Below are 13,341 nucleotides of genomic sequence, written 5' to 3' on the forward strand. Positions count from 1 at the left end.
AAACCTAAACAAGAATACCTAAAAAAAACCTTGTAGCCTCCTTTGTATTTTTCTCTTTTCAACATCCTTTAAGAAAAATGTTTAATGTGTCGACACTGAGGACTCTGTCACAGTTGTGTGTCTGTGAAAGTACTATAGGCATAGTCCTTGTCGCGGTCACAGCCTCCTCTCCCACTGTGCAAACCAAGTATCAGAAACTACCGGTATTCAGCATGGCGGTGGTTACAGCCAGGCCTAGTTTAAAGGAATCATTTACCCAAAAACTAAAATGTTTTACCTTGTTTTTTGCAACAATCAATGTTCACATAGTAATGTTAGACAATTATAAAATAAACATTACCCCCCACCACCTCCAGAAAGAAGCAGAGAACACATCTAGCCCTTATTATTTTAAATTGATATTAATGAAAGACTTACTAAAAAGGAATATGAAAAAGAGAAATGACAGTTAATTCAATAAATATAATCTTTATTTATATGTGTATGTATGTATGTATTAGTGCTTCGTGATACATTGGAATGTTGAGATGGCTCCAGGGACAGTGTAATGAGTTTAGTAGTGCACTTCAATAAAGCCGCTTGTCAAGGACAGACTGTAGCACATCTTCCGTTTCATATCTCGGTAGAAATCGCCTTGGCTCCCTGCAGTCAACACAAAACACACTGCGTCAGTCACTTCCAATTCCTAAAACAATACATTACTTGTGTCAGTCACATCCTGTTAAGTCTTTAGACAGCAAGATGCAACAAGCTGGGGGGACAAGTTGGGAGGAATACGGATGGAAACGAGCATCCTTGCTAAATCCGGTGTATTTGCATTACATCATGTACAGCAGGGTTCCCCAATAGGCGGCCCGTGGGCCATTTGCAGCCCACGGGGGGCTACTGTCTGGCACACACCAACCCCAGTAATAATGGTGGTATAAGAGCAGCAACAACACTAGTATATCGTTGTTGTCGGGTGGAAATCTCGTATCTCCAAATTTGTACGTTTTGCAAATCATACAAGGCCGTCGCACAAAAGTAGTGAAAACAGCCGATCTACAAGCACACAACGCCTCGCACCGCGAGGCGTTGTGTGCTTGTAGATCGGCTGTTTTCACTAGCTTAAATCATTTTTAATATGATAAATTCAAAACGAACGGTTTTGGACATACGATTTTCACCTGACAACGACGAAAACTGTCGCTGGAGTAGTGGGAACACCACCGTCGCCCCCTGCAATGTTGTGGCCCTCGGCTTGGTACCCTAGACATAATTCGGCCCTTGGGGAAAACTAATTGGGGAACCCTGATGTACAGTATGTATTGTTCATTAATATGCACTGTCCCGTCCAAATAAACAAAGAAACAAACGTGGATTATCTTTGACTCAGAGAGTGTACGAAGATGAACGAAGAAAGGGAAACAACGATCTTATTAGGGATGCACCGATATGTCGGTCAATATCGGTACCGGCAAATAAAGTTGACCGATGGCAGTAGCTGATATTTATCTGTTCATGGGAAGCTTACATTTTGTGTTGGATAATGTGGTGTGTTGTTTTAATAATGAACATTTATTTGTTTCCCTGGCACACAAGTGGGAAATAATAACACCAAAAACGAGATAAATATCGGTCTAGTTATCGGCCAATCATTTCCAGATCGGTGCATACCTAGCTCTCATCCTTTTAGCATTATTTTGGTAGTTTACTGCTGTACTGTTTTCAATCTTGTTAATACAGTATACAAAATACAGTATTCAATTAATCAATCAAACAAACCAAATGTAACTGTAAAGGTTCATTCCCACGCAATAAAGATAACGATATGTCGATCTTCACATCAATTATGACGGCTTCATCATTGTGGTGTGGACACTGCCATCCACTTCAAATGAAAACGATATTCTTTATCGTTATATTTATCGTTATCGCGCCCAGTGGGAAAGGGCCTTAACACTGTGTATTGTAGTCTGCTGGCGAGAGAGGGAAAGTGACAGGTAGGTTTTGGATTGCCTTGTGGATTTTGGTACAGGTCTCTGTGTTCACTGTGTGAATATTGATTTCACGTGTTAAAACCACTACGGCGCCAGAAGACAGGTTAAACAAGGAAGTGCAAGTCAATATTAGGCACACACAAAAAAACTAAACCTGACCCAAAGTAAACAACCACACAGAACTAAATGTTTCTTTTAATGCTGCCATGAGCTGAATAAACTTGTTTTTCTACCTTGAACTGAACGGAGCTGCCTTGGATTTTTCTTAGTTCCCCACTTTATCAGTGCACTGTTTTCTGTTACAATGGAATGGAACTAGAATCTTTTTTGCCTAAATGTTTACAGCCCATAACCATGAGGTCTGCTTGCATCACTCTGTGATGTCCTGCAGGGTTTCTGGGCTTACCTTGCTGAGCTCTGGGAACAGCTCCTGAACAGCAACATCCAGCAGGACATAGGTCATCTGAGAACACAGCACACAGACACATATCAACTTGCTGCTGAAAGGCAAAAACATCTTCTCCTCATATTTAAACCTTTGGTGTTTTGTTGTAAACCGACGCCCTATTTGATCATTTGATCACACAAAAGCAGATCCACAAGCTCAAAACGAGGCGCAAAGCTACGTTTTTTTGAGCTTGTTGATCTGCTACTTTTGCCGTTTTTGAATTTGAATCCTGAAAAGTAACAGTTTTGGACATATGAGATTTCCCCCCGACAGCAACAGTTTACTGCATTGACATCTATTAGGGGTGCGACAGTTAATCAATCGCTCTGAATTAATTAGCGAAAACTGCTGAGCTCACAATATGAGCTTAGGTCGGCTACTTTAGGTATTTTTTACATGACACAGTCTTATGACAAAGTATAAAATAGGGCTCAAGTTGTTAATCAGACTAATTGACTTAGTTGATTATCTAAAATCAATGAGAACAGTTTAAAGTAACAGTTTTAATGTATACAAAATACAAATTAAATATATAGAAAATACTGTTGTCGATTAGTCGATCAAACTAAAAAGTAATCGATGGCATAATCTTTAAGAGAATAATCAATAGTTGCAGCCCTAACCTCAATGATTAGGAGGAATACAGCGATTATACAACAGTGGATTCCCAGAACATCCACAGCCCCAGTGCATCTGACTCAGCCACTGTCAACCTGGCGTCCCAAAAATAGCAGATCTACAAGCTAGATCTACAGCGACACCACAGGCACAGAATGACTGTAGTGTTAGTGTTTCTCAGCTGACCTGTTTGTTGAGCAGAGGCTGCTGGAAGCCGTTGAACACACGCCTGATGCCCTCGAATTTATTCTCCTCACCGATGCACTTCCCCACTACATCTGGAACGTGGAAGACACAGACATTTACAATTTAGGCCAGGGGTCTTCAACAGGGGCCCGGGAGGCCGGGACCCCTAGGGGGTCCTCAGAGTTACTACTAGCCCAGTAAACGATAACTTCCGTTATCCAATGAAATGGTTTCTGGAAGGCGAGGCTAAGTTACTACAGGGGGGCCGCCAAATCTTTGTGTGATAGGACCCCATTCTGAGGAGAACTTTATACCCACAAATAGCAGATCTACAAGCTCTCAACGCCTCGCAGTGCGAGGCGTTGAGAGCTTGTAGATCGGCTATTTTTGGCGAATAGGTTTGGTGTAGAGGTTAAAAAAAGAGCAGACCGAGTACAATGTGAAAGGTCAAATTTACTAAGTATTGATGATTTAAGTGGTTAAATGTCTGAAAAAAACACATTAACATGAATCCAACATAGACTGATGCCAGTACTGTCAAACAAGTCTATTGAATATATCTATGAAATCGATGAAAATCTGCAACACAGTTTTATAAAACATATAGTGGGGGTCCCTGCTTTGTCTCTCTCTCAGCTAAGGGGTCCTTGGCCTGAAAATTAGAAGACCCCTGGTTTAGGCATTTAGCAGACACTCTTAATCCAGAGTGACTTACAATCAGCAAGGTAATACATCAATACAAAAATCAAGCACGCTTACACAAATACACACACATGCACGCATTAATCAACCCAAGTGCTTTATCAAATCACACATTTCATTGCTCTGGGAATTTATTATGAAATGCTGGGTGTATGTTCTTTCCTGAGGCAGAAAACTTGCATCTCCATATTTCATATTTCAATTCATTTGGTTCCATGATTTGCACACTGTCAGACCTCCATCTGAACATGTGTTGTGCCATGGGACCCCCAGACAAAGAACATTTTGTGTTGAGGGGGGAAAAAAATAAAAATATATATATCATTGAAGATTTTTCAAACACTTTCAATATTTTTCAAAACATCTTCAAAAATAGCAGATGCACAAGCTTGCAGTGCGGCACGAAGTTGAGCTTGTACATCTGCTATTTTTGAATAGCCAACATATATAAATGGATTAAGTGGTTACTGGTTAGAATGGCTGTGACGCTGTATTAACACATATTTGTTGGGGACCCCCCACTTTGAGAAGCATTGTCCACTACACTGTCCCTGTGCAGTGAATGAGGCGTTCCACTGACCTGGCAGGTACTTCATCATCTCCTCAAACGTCTGCTTGGCTCTGGTCTGCTTGTCCTCCACGGTCCTCTCCTCCGGGGTCTCACAGAACACAGCGTCTGATGGACAACACAGGTTTATAACTTATATTCTGGGGGCTCCCCCAGAGGACAGTGAAGTGACCATTTAACCCATTTAGGCCTAGAATTATTTAATGCTTTAACGACCATTTGAAAAATAGCAGATCTGCAAGCACCGAGTGCCACGCTGTGAGTTTGTAGATCTGCTATTTTTGAAAAATTGAGATTTTCTTTTGCAAGTCTTTGAATATATCTTTCTATAAGCAAACATTTGTAACTCAAATATTTGCCCATTGAACAACATATTTTGAGATGGGGGTCCGCAGCCAAATACATGTAATTTTGGGGGTCCTTGACATGAAAAAGTTTCAGAACCACGGATTTAGAGGAAGGATTTAGAAGTCGGGTCAAAGATATTCAAAGACTTGCACACATTTTCAAGATTTTTCAAAAATATCAGATCAACAAGCTCGACACAGCGCGCGCACTGAGTGCTGCACTGTGAGCTGACAGGAAATGGGGAGAGACATGCAGCAAAGGTCGTCGGGAACTGGATTCGAACCCGTAACACGTCGTGGCTTTTGTCTCTCCTCTCTTTTTCCACCCTCTCTACTGTCTCTATGCATTGTGATAACACAGCAGTGGTTTTCAAACGTTCTGTGCCCCAAGGCACACCAACGAGCAAGTCAACAGCTCAAGGCAGATTTTTATTCATAGCGAAGATATTTCAGAAAATATGTGGGTTGGTACTTGGTACTACAACAGAGATGTTTTTCAGGGTATAGAATTTCCCACCTAGACTTGTCTCACGGCACACGGTGCAGGGCACGCTACTAAATCAGGCATAATTTCAACCACAACCTGACCTCTAAATGCCTACTCCTAACCATAACCTCAACCGGAATCTTTTCCTAATTGTAAGACTAAACTCCATAAACCCCTCTTTTTTTTTACCATAAAGCTAAAATTTCTCTTGTAAGGACCAGGGAAATACAATATATTGTTTTCAATTTCTATTATACTTGTGGGATCTGTCCCTCAGAATTAAGGTAATACAAGTAGGAACACGCACAGTCACTAACACACACACACACACACACACACACACACACACACACACACACACACACACACACACACACACACACACACACACACACACACACACACACACACACACACACACACACACACACACACACACACACACACACACACACACACCATTGTGGAGGATATCCCAGTGATGCACAGGATGGAACCCTTAAACACTCACTACTAAATGCCACAGCCTCGCCTCAACTGCTAGGTGTCTAAGCATAGCCTTATCCTAAATCCTAAAATGACACCCTGTCTGTTATGAATGGCTCCTTTGTAAATGCTCTATTCTCGCATGCTCTGAGTATATCAGTCCAAAGATAGAACACCCACACAAGTACAAGCATGCACACACACACACACACACACACACACACACACACACACACACACACACACACACACACACACACACACACACACACACACACACACACACACACACACACACCAGGGACGAGTGAGTTGGGGGCGGGCATGTTTTTGTAAACTTGTACACTTTGAATGTTTGTGGTCATCAGTGGTTAACCCTAGCGTGACACTGTATGTATACGGACGTAACATTGTGGTGCACATCACGTGCTTTGGACACATCGACTGCGTCATATATTATCTCAATAGGACAGGGGTCTTAAACAGGGGGTCCGGGACCCCTAGGGGGTCCTCAGAGTTACTACAGGGGGGCCGCCAAATCCTTGGGTGATGGGACAATTCTTTTAAATTAACAACTTGAACCCTCGCATCTCTATTCCGAGGAGAACTTTAGCCAAAGATAGATCTACAAGCTCTAGTCTGAGAACTGCTGATGAAAAAAAGATTGACCGATTAAATGATAGTGATTTATTTTTGTGTACTTGGTTAACTTGGAAAATAGTATACAGCACAAGCGTTGAATGTGTCGCGCTGCTTGCATTGGGAGCTTGCGCTTGTAGATCAGCTATTTTCGGTGTGCGACACCTGCAAGCAACCAAAAATCCGGCATAATTTTAACCCTAAACCCTGAACCTAACCTAGACATGCCTAATCCTAATCCCTAATCCCAAACTGAATCTATTCCTAATGCATCAAACCTTAAGTAAGAAACAAATGTTTAAGCACAAAACAACGACTTCTGTGGTGAGGACCAGGACAATTGCCCATACAATGTCTGTTTCTCAAAATCAACTAGCTCACAGCGGTGCCGCGCTGTGAGCTTGCTTGTATATCTGCTATTTTTCAATAGCTAAAGTATAAAACAATTAAGGCCCCTCCACCTTGGGCCCTGTTAACTCAGTCCCACTTCCCCCCCCCCCACCCCCCCCCCCCCCTTGTGACGCCCCTGGACATATTGATGACCCCTGAGACAGACAGACAGACAGACCTCTGAGCTGTGTGATCAGAGAGACCATGCGGTGCTCTTGTAGGATCTGGTCCAGCTTGTAGTGCATGTACTGGTCCATGTAGGCCTCGAACGTGTTCTTCAGCAGGATCCTCCCCGCTGACATGACGTGGTGCAGCCAGTCAGGCATGTGGAACACCACCCGCCCTGTCCCCCCCCACACACACACAGTAAACAAGTGTAAAAATATGGAACACCACCCGCCCTGTCCCCCCACACACACACACAGTAAACAAGTGTAAAAATATGGAACACCACCCACTCTGTCCCCCCACACACACACACACACAGTAAACAAGTGTAAAAATATGGAACACCACCCACCCTGTCCCCCCACACACACACACAGTAAACAAGTGTAAAAATATGGAACACCACCCGCCCTGTCCCCCCCACACACACAGGAAACAAGTGTTAACATATGGAACACCACCCGCCCTGTCCCCCCACACACACACACAGTAAACAAGTGTAAAAATATGGAACACCACCCGCCCTGTCCCCCCACACACACAGGAAACAAGTGTTAACATATGGAACAGAGGCGAGGAGTGAAATCCGTGCAGGTTGCGACCAAAGTTGACGCCCCCTTACAGTTTCGTGACAGTACACTTCACTGGTAGTGTCACGTCCAACTAAAAGGATACCTCAAAAAAGCCTTTGTCAAGCAATTTGGGTCCTTTTTTTTTTACTTACTTTTACTTTCATTCTATAACATAGAATGAAAAAGAAGAAGAAAATGCAAATGCAAATTCAAAATAATGGTATTAAACTCAAAAAAGTGCAAATTATAAAATAATGGTATTTGGTAAGGATAGGCTTTGTTATTCGTTTATTGATTGTAGCGAAGATGTCGTTTTTCTTATTTTTATTGAAGCAACATTTTCATAAAAAAACAAATAAGTGTTTATTTCTTTTTATTTATGCGTCGCCCGCTACTACTGCTGGTCTGCAGAGATGCGCTTGACACAAGAGGTCTCCCTTCGCCTCCCTTCTGTATCGCGAGCCTAGCCTGGGTCTGACGTAGTGACTTGGGGGTCGTCAACTTTGGTCGCAACCTGCACGTATTTCGCTCCTCGCAGAACAGAGCTTCTAGAGCTCAATGGTATGATGAGCGGTATGATGACCGTGACTGTCCCACTCACCCGTATACATCAGGTAGTCGTACATGCCACTCACAGGCATCATCTCCATGAAGCAGTTCTGGTTGTGTTTCCTCTCACAGCTCTCAGGAAGGTTTGCGTTGTTCTTAAACAGATCGCCGATCAGCTACAAGAGAGTTAGGAAAAGCGTCGGTCGATGAAAATACCAGTATGTGCCAGGATTGCTTTGCCAGTTAGGATTCATTAAATCAATACTGAGTTCTTATACATGCTCAATAATAATAAAGCTTTTTGTTTCTGTAAAACATTAAACTGTTATTTGTTAACATTCCAAATTCCACAGTCAAGGATTTGAACTTAATTGTGACTCTCTATTCACAAGCTAGGCCTATGCACCACCCGACCATTCCAGTGAAAAACTAAATCTATTCAGATTTTTGTCATAGTTTCAGAAAATGTCCTTTAATAGTCCTTCAAATAATATCATGGCAACCAATACATCTGGATGTTGCTGGTTGGGGGTTAACGCTTGAGACCAGCTATACTGCATCCAATAATGTCCTTGTGTCAAATCCAATAGTGCATGACATTAACATTTGTACATATATTTTCTGGTGGGATCCCTTTAATTATCTCAATTTAATCAAATAGTCAGTAGTGCACAGAAACATGCTATATTTCATATCTAGTTTTATCTTAATTTGTTGCATGTTATTATTCATAACTCTGGACTGTTGAAACCTGGTTTATGACATTCACTTTAATTTAATATTTGACATTGGAAAGGTTTGGGAACCCCTATTTTAGAGACACTGTTCACTGACTGTAAGAAACTCTAGATAAGAGTGCTAGCTAAAAACAAGACAGAGACTTTGGTTTATCTGAGGAAAAAACACAATGATGGTGGGTGTATACGGTACATCCCCCTGATACTGAGCATGGTCAGTTAGGTCAGCACTTCCACTTCCCTCTAGATAAATAAGGTATAGGGCAGTGGTTCCAAGCCTCTCTGTACCTTTTTGTTGTTCTCAGCGCTGGGACTGACGACGGTGATCTCTTGCCGGTTGGGTTTGGGTTTAGGAGACTCACAGGAGTTAAAGAAAGACTGGATGAACGGCTCCAGGTTCTGGCCTTTCTGAAATACATGAAGTCAAACACAGCACCGTGATCACCTCCACTTCTCTAAAACGCACGCACGCACGCACGCACGCACGCACGCACACACACACTTCATTCATTTATGCATTATGTATGTCATTTAATGTATGTTATTGCAGTTGAATCATTTTCTGTCATGACAAAAATTCTGTAATTTCTTTATTTCTTCTCAATGTAACCCGTCTCTTCACTGGCATCTTTCACACCTGTTGGAAAGGTTCAATGAAAGTGAAGCTGCTTTGTAACCACATACAATGTGGCTGTGCTGTGTGGTGTTGTATCACTTCTCTCCAGCTAACTGAATACAGGAAACAGACATCTTTAAACATCATTTGTTTTTCACTATAATGACTCGTCAAATCTAAAAGTGGAGGCATCTCAAATGTGTTAGTAAAAATTCCTTTTAAGATAGTTTATGTACAGGGTTGGTTAGTTCATGGAGGTTATTGGAATTATTCATAGATAACTTGAATTATCATTATGAATAGTCAATTATCATTATGAATAGTGTACTTTTATTTAATTGTCACATTATTTTGACATCTTGTCGATTGCACCTTGTTGCAAGAAGGGCACTTTAACTGCAATTCATTGCATGTGTTGGGAGATTAACGTTTAACAAATTAGCGATTTATTCAGCATTTTACGTTAAAGGGATTACCATATGTCACTTTCTCACCTCTTTCATGAGTTTTCCTGGTACAGACTTGAAGATTTTACCTGTGAAAGAAATTACACAGATTAGTGTGTACCCTTTTCATCTGCTGTATATATTTTATTTTCTGCGTGAGAGCAATGTACCAAGTCACATTCCTCAAACATGAGCATCAGTTACCTGCCCAATAAAAAGATTGTTGATTGATTAACACTGCCATCTAGAGGAGAGTGCTGGTTTGGATTATTTTTTGGCTCTTTTCGACTAGGAAGGGCAAACCAGTTTCCATTTTTTCCATTTTGAAGTTTCCATTATAAACATAACCAGGGAGGTACTTTATAAATAAAACTAATATAAAAAAAAAAAAAGCTCACAACCTGCTCAACCTGTGAAATACGTTTCACGGCACATTCGAGTATTTGCCCCCTTTTTCTCCACAATTTAGTCGTTATGCCAGGGGTGTCCAAACTTTTTTCAAATGGGGCCACATTAGAAAATATTAAAAGACCCAAGGGCCAACTAAATCTAGACATAATGTACTTTTGGATGGACCATAACAAAGTCAAATACATATGCATGCATCGCATTTAAACGATTTGAATTAACTGTCATCATCAATATTCAATTCAATTCATCAATGGTCTTTTGTCAGGTGTCGGCTCTGAACAAAACACAATTATACACTTATTTCGCATTACCACTGGCCACATGTAACCAGACATGCAAGGTAGAAAATACAAACAAATAGCCTTTTTTTGAACCCTTCAGAGTGAGACAACAGGGAACAATCCTGACAAATTATACTCTGGGCTAATATTCTTGTTTGACGGTGATGGCGGGCCGTTTATAATACAATTTAGGAATGAAGCCGCGGGCTGTATAAAATTTGTCCTCGGGCTGCATTTGGCCCCCGGGCCGCACTTTGGACACCCCTGCGTTATGCCAATGAAGTCCTCCCCACAAACATTTCTGTGTTGTCGCTGCTGATATATTCTACTGACTCACATGATGTCAGTGAGGAGCCCCCACCAGGAGGACGTAGAACCTTCCTGCCCAACGCCACCCCCCCTCTTACAGCCAGGTGCTGATAGTTTTCAGGTGCTGAAAACTATCACCCTCCCTCGAACCCTCGTTTGCGTAGACGCCCGGCAAAGCCGGACACACCACAATGGATTTGAACCCACAACCTCTGTGGTGGTGGGCGGGGAATTTACCACTGCACCGCCTGAGCACCACATGGTTCTGACTCACCCAGGGTTAGGGTTAGTTGGTTTAAATCAGAGGTCTTCAACAGGGGGTCCGGGACCCCTAGGGGGTCCTCAGAGTTACTATAGGGGGGCCGCCAATTTTTTTTGTGATATGATAAAAAAAATTAAAAAAAACTTGAACCCTCGCATACCGATTCTGAGGAGACCTTTAGCCAAAGATAGCAGATCTACAAGCTCTCAAGTTGAGAGCTTGTAGATCGGCTATCGAGCTTGTAGATCGGCTATCGACCCCTTGTTTATAGGGTTCTGTTCTGACTCACCCAGGTTGACATCAGGCAGCATCTTGTCCAGGAACTGAGAGTCCATGCTGTGAGGAGACAGGAAGTCAGCCAACAGCTGACTGTTATTCAGCTCTTGGTGCTGTAGCAGCCTCTGCAAATACACACACACACACACACACACACACACACACACACACACACACACACACACACACACACACACACACACACACACACACACACACACACACACACACACACACACACACACACACACACACACACACAAATATGAAATCACTGCTCAAACCTAATTTTAAGTTCCTGCATGCCACCGCAGAGATTCAGTGTTTGAATCTTCCGGGCATTTCAACAAACTAACAAATTGTCCATGTTTGTGAGAGGGAAGCCGGACAGGGAGGGTGTTCACTGTCAGTGGCAGGTTGGTCAAGGTTTCCTGTCAGCTGGGGTGTTGAACTACGGTATGAGGAATGCAGTGTTCCCAAGTATGCATTATATTGCGTATGTCGGGTGGAAACCTCATATGTCCAAAACTGATTGCTTTTCAGGGTCCAAATTCATAAACGGCAAAAGTAGCGGATCTCGAGCTTACGGATCTGCTACTTTTCATGCTTTTGTGTGACGCATTAATTCATTTACGAAAGAAAAATACTCAAAAAGTTAGAATATGGAGATAAGAGGTTTCTGCCCGACAGGAACGATATGCCCCCAGTGAAGCTGTGCACTGGCAGGTGATTCCATGTGGTTTCAATACCAAGGACCAACCAGTAGGGGTCAGCAGAGACATGTTTACAGTGTGTGGGCATTGGGAAATCAGATAATTTGAATGACAACTAAATTGGTATAAAAAGAGATAAATTGGCAATAATAACAGAAACAGCAACAACACAAATAAAGATTTCAAAAGACCAGCTATTCATTTATTGATGACCTTTATCTTTTTGTTGCTTTATGATTTTTGTGTTTTGTATTTTATTTTTTGAGCGTTGCTAACCGCTCCTACATCTGGCTTTGTCTACATGTACAGTATGTATGTACAGTATGTATTTATGTCCCACACTTGGCCAAGCTTTGCGGGACATTTAATGAAATTAACACATAAAAGGCACCAGTCACTTCACATGTTTATTATTGTACTAAAAGTGCTATATAAATAAAGTTGATTATTATTGACAAGACATGCATATGCCGTAAATATGGACGCGGACGTACACATGCACACACATGTCTTGTCTTGTCTTGTCTTGCCTAAAATAAAAGTCTGGGTTTCCGAGGCTATGTCTTGCCTTACCCTCCCCCAGACATACTGTATTACCTGTAAATACTCCTCAAATTCCTCCCTCTTTGATGTGAGGAATTCATGGTTCTTTGGTCCAATGATTCTTTTGGAGGGGAGCTGTGCATCGGCAAATGAGCCTTCAAAGAGATGGAACAAAATATTAATGTAAAGCAGTGGCTGTTTGAGCAAATATGATCACAAAAAAACACCCATTACAATGGACAAAATGGTTAACAGTTGACTTAAGCCACATGCTGTTTACATTTCTGACTGATAAAGTATTCAATCAAACAATCAAATTAGAAACATCTTACCGTGGAATTCAGTGAGTTTGGACTCCAGGGAGTAGAATTCAAGGTATCTCCTGAAGACGGACCACTTCTCAGTTTCGTGTCCAACTAAAGGTAGTGGAAACCAAACAAACACAGTTATCAGACTCTCATCTATAACCGTGTAATGCAATATTCTATAATTCATTGAGACCTCAAAAGGAGGGTGCTGGCAAGATTCGATCCTTCCTAAACAGGAAATACAATCCTGTGTGTTTATTTGACGGTTCTTAGGTGTGTTTCATTTGCCCTAACCTCGCT

General features: G+C 41.9%; 1 protein-coding gene across 1 annotated transcript in view; it reads right to left on the reverse strand.

Annotated features, from left to right (window-relative positions):
* Positions 1-473: 473 nt before the first annotated feature.
* LOC308300461 (sorting nexin-14-like) overlaps positions 474-13,341 on the reverse strand; it is a 28,853-nt gene continuing 15,985 nt past the window's right edge. The window contains exons 18-28 of the mRNA XM_080744304.1: positions 13,066-13,149; positions 12,788-12,888; positions 11,491-11,602; positions 9,987-10,027; positions 9,165-9,284; positions 8,192-8,315; positions 7,029-7,193; positions 4,514-4,609; positions 3,232-3,323; positions 2,386-2,442; positions 474-642 (exon numbers count right to left, since the gene is read on the reverse strand). Of these exons, the coding sequence (XP_080600430.1) occupies positions 613-642; positions 2,386-2,442; positions 3,232-3,323; positions 4,514-4,609; positions 7,029-7,193; positions 8,192-8,315; positions 9,165-9,284; positions 9,987-10,027; positions 11,491-11,602; positions 12,788-12,888; positions 13,066-13,149 (1,022 nt within the window). The 3' untranslated portion in view covers positions 474-612. The remainder of the gene's footprint in view (positions 643-2,385; positions 2,443-3,231; positions 3,324-4,513; positions 4,610-7,028; positions 7,194-8,191; positions 8,316-9,164; positions 9,285-9,986; positions 10,028-11,490; positions 11,603-12,787; positions 12,889-13,065; positions 13,150-13,341) is intronic.

Source organism: Nannobrachium achirus (genome assembly GCF_963921795.1).
Source record: "Nannobrachium achirus genome assembly, chromosome: 16".
Lineage (NCBI taxonomy): Eukaryota > Metazoa > Chordata > Actinopteri > Myctophiformes > Myctophidae > Nannobrachium > Nannobrachium achirus.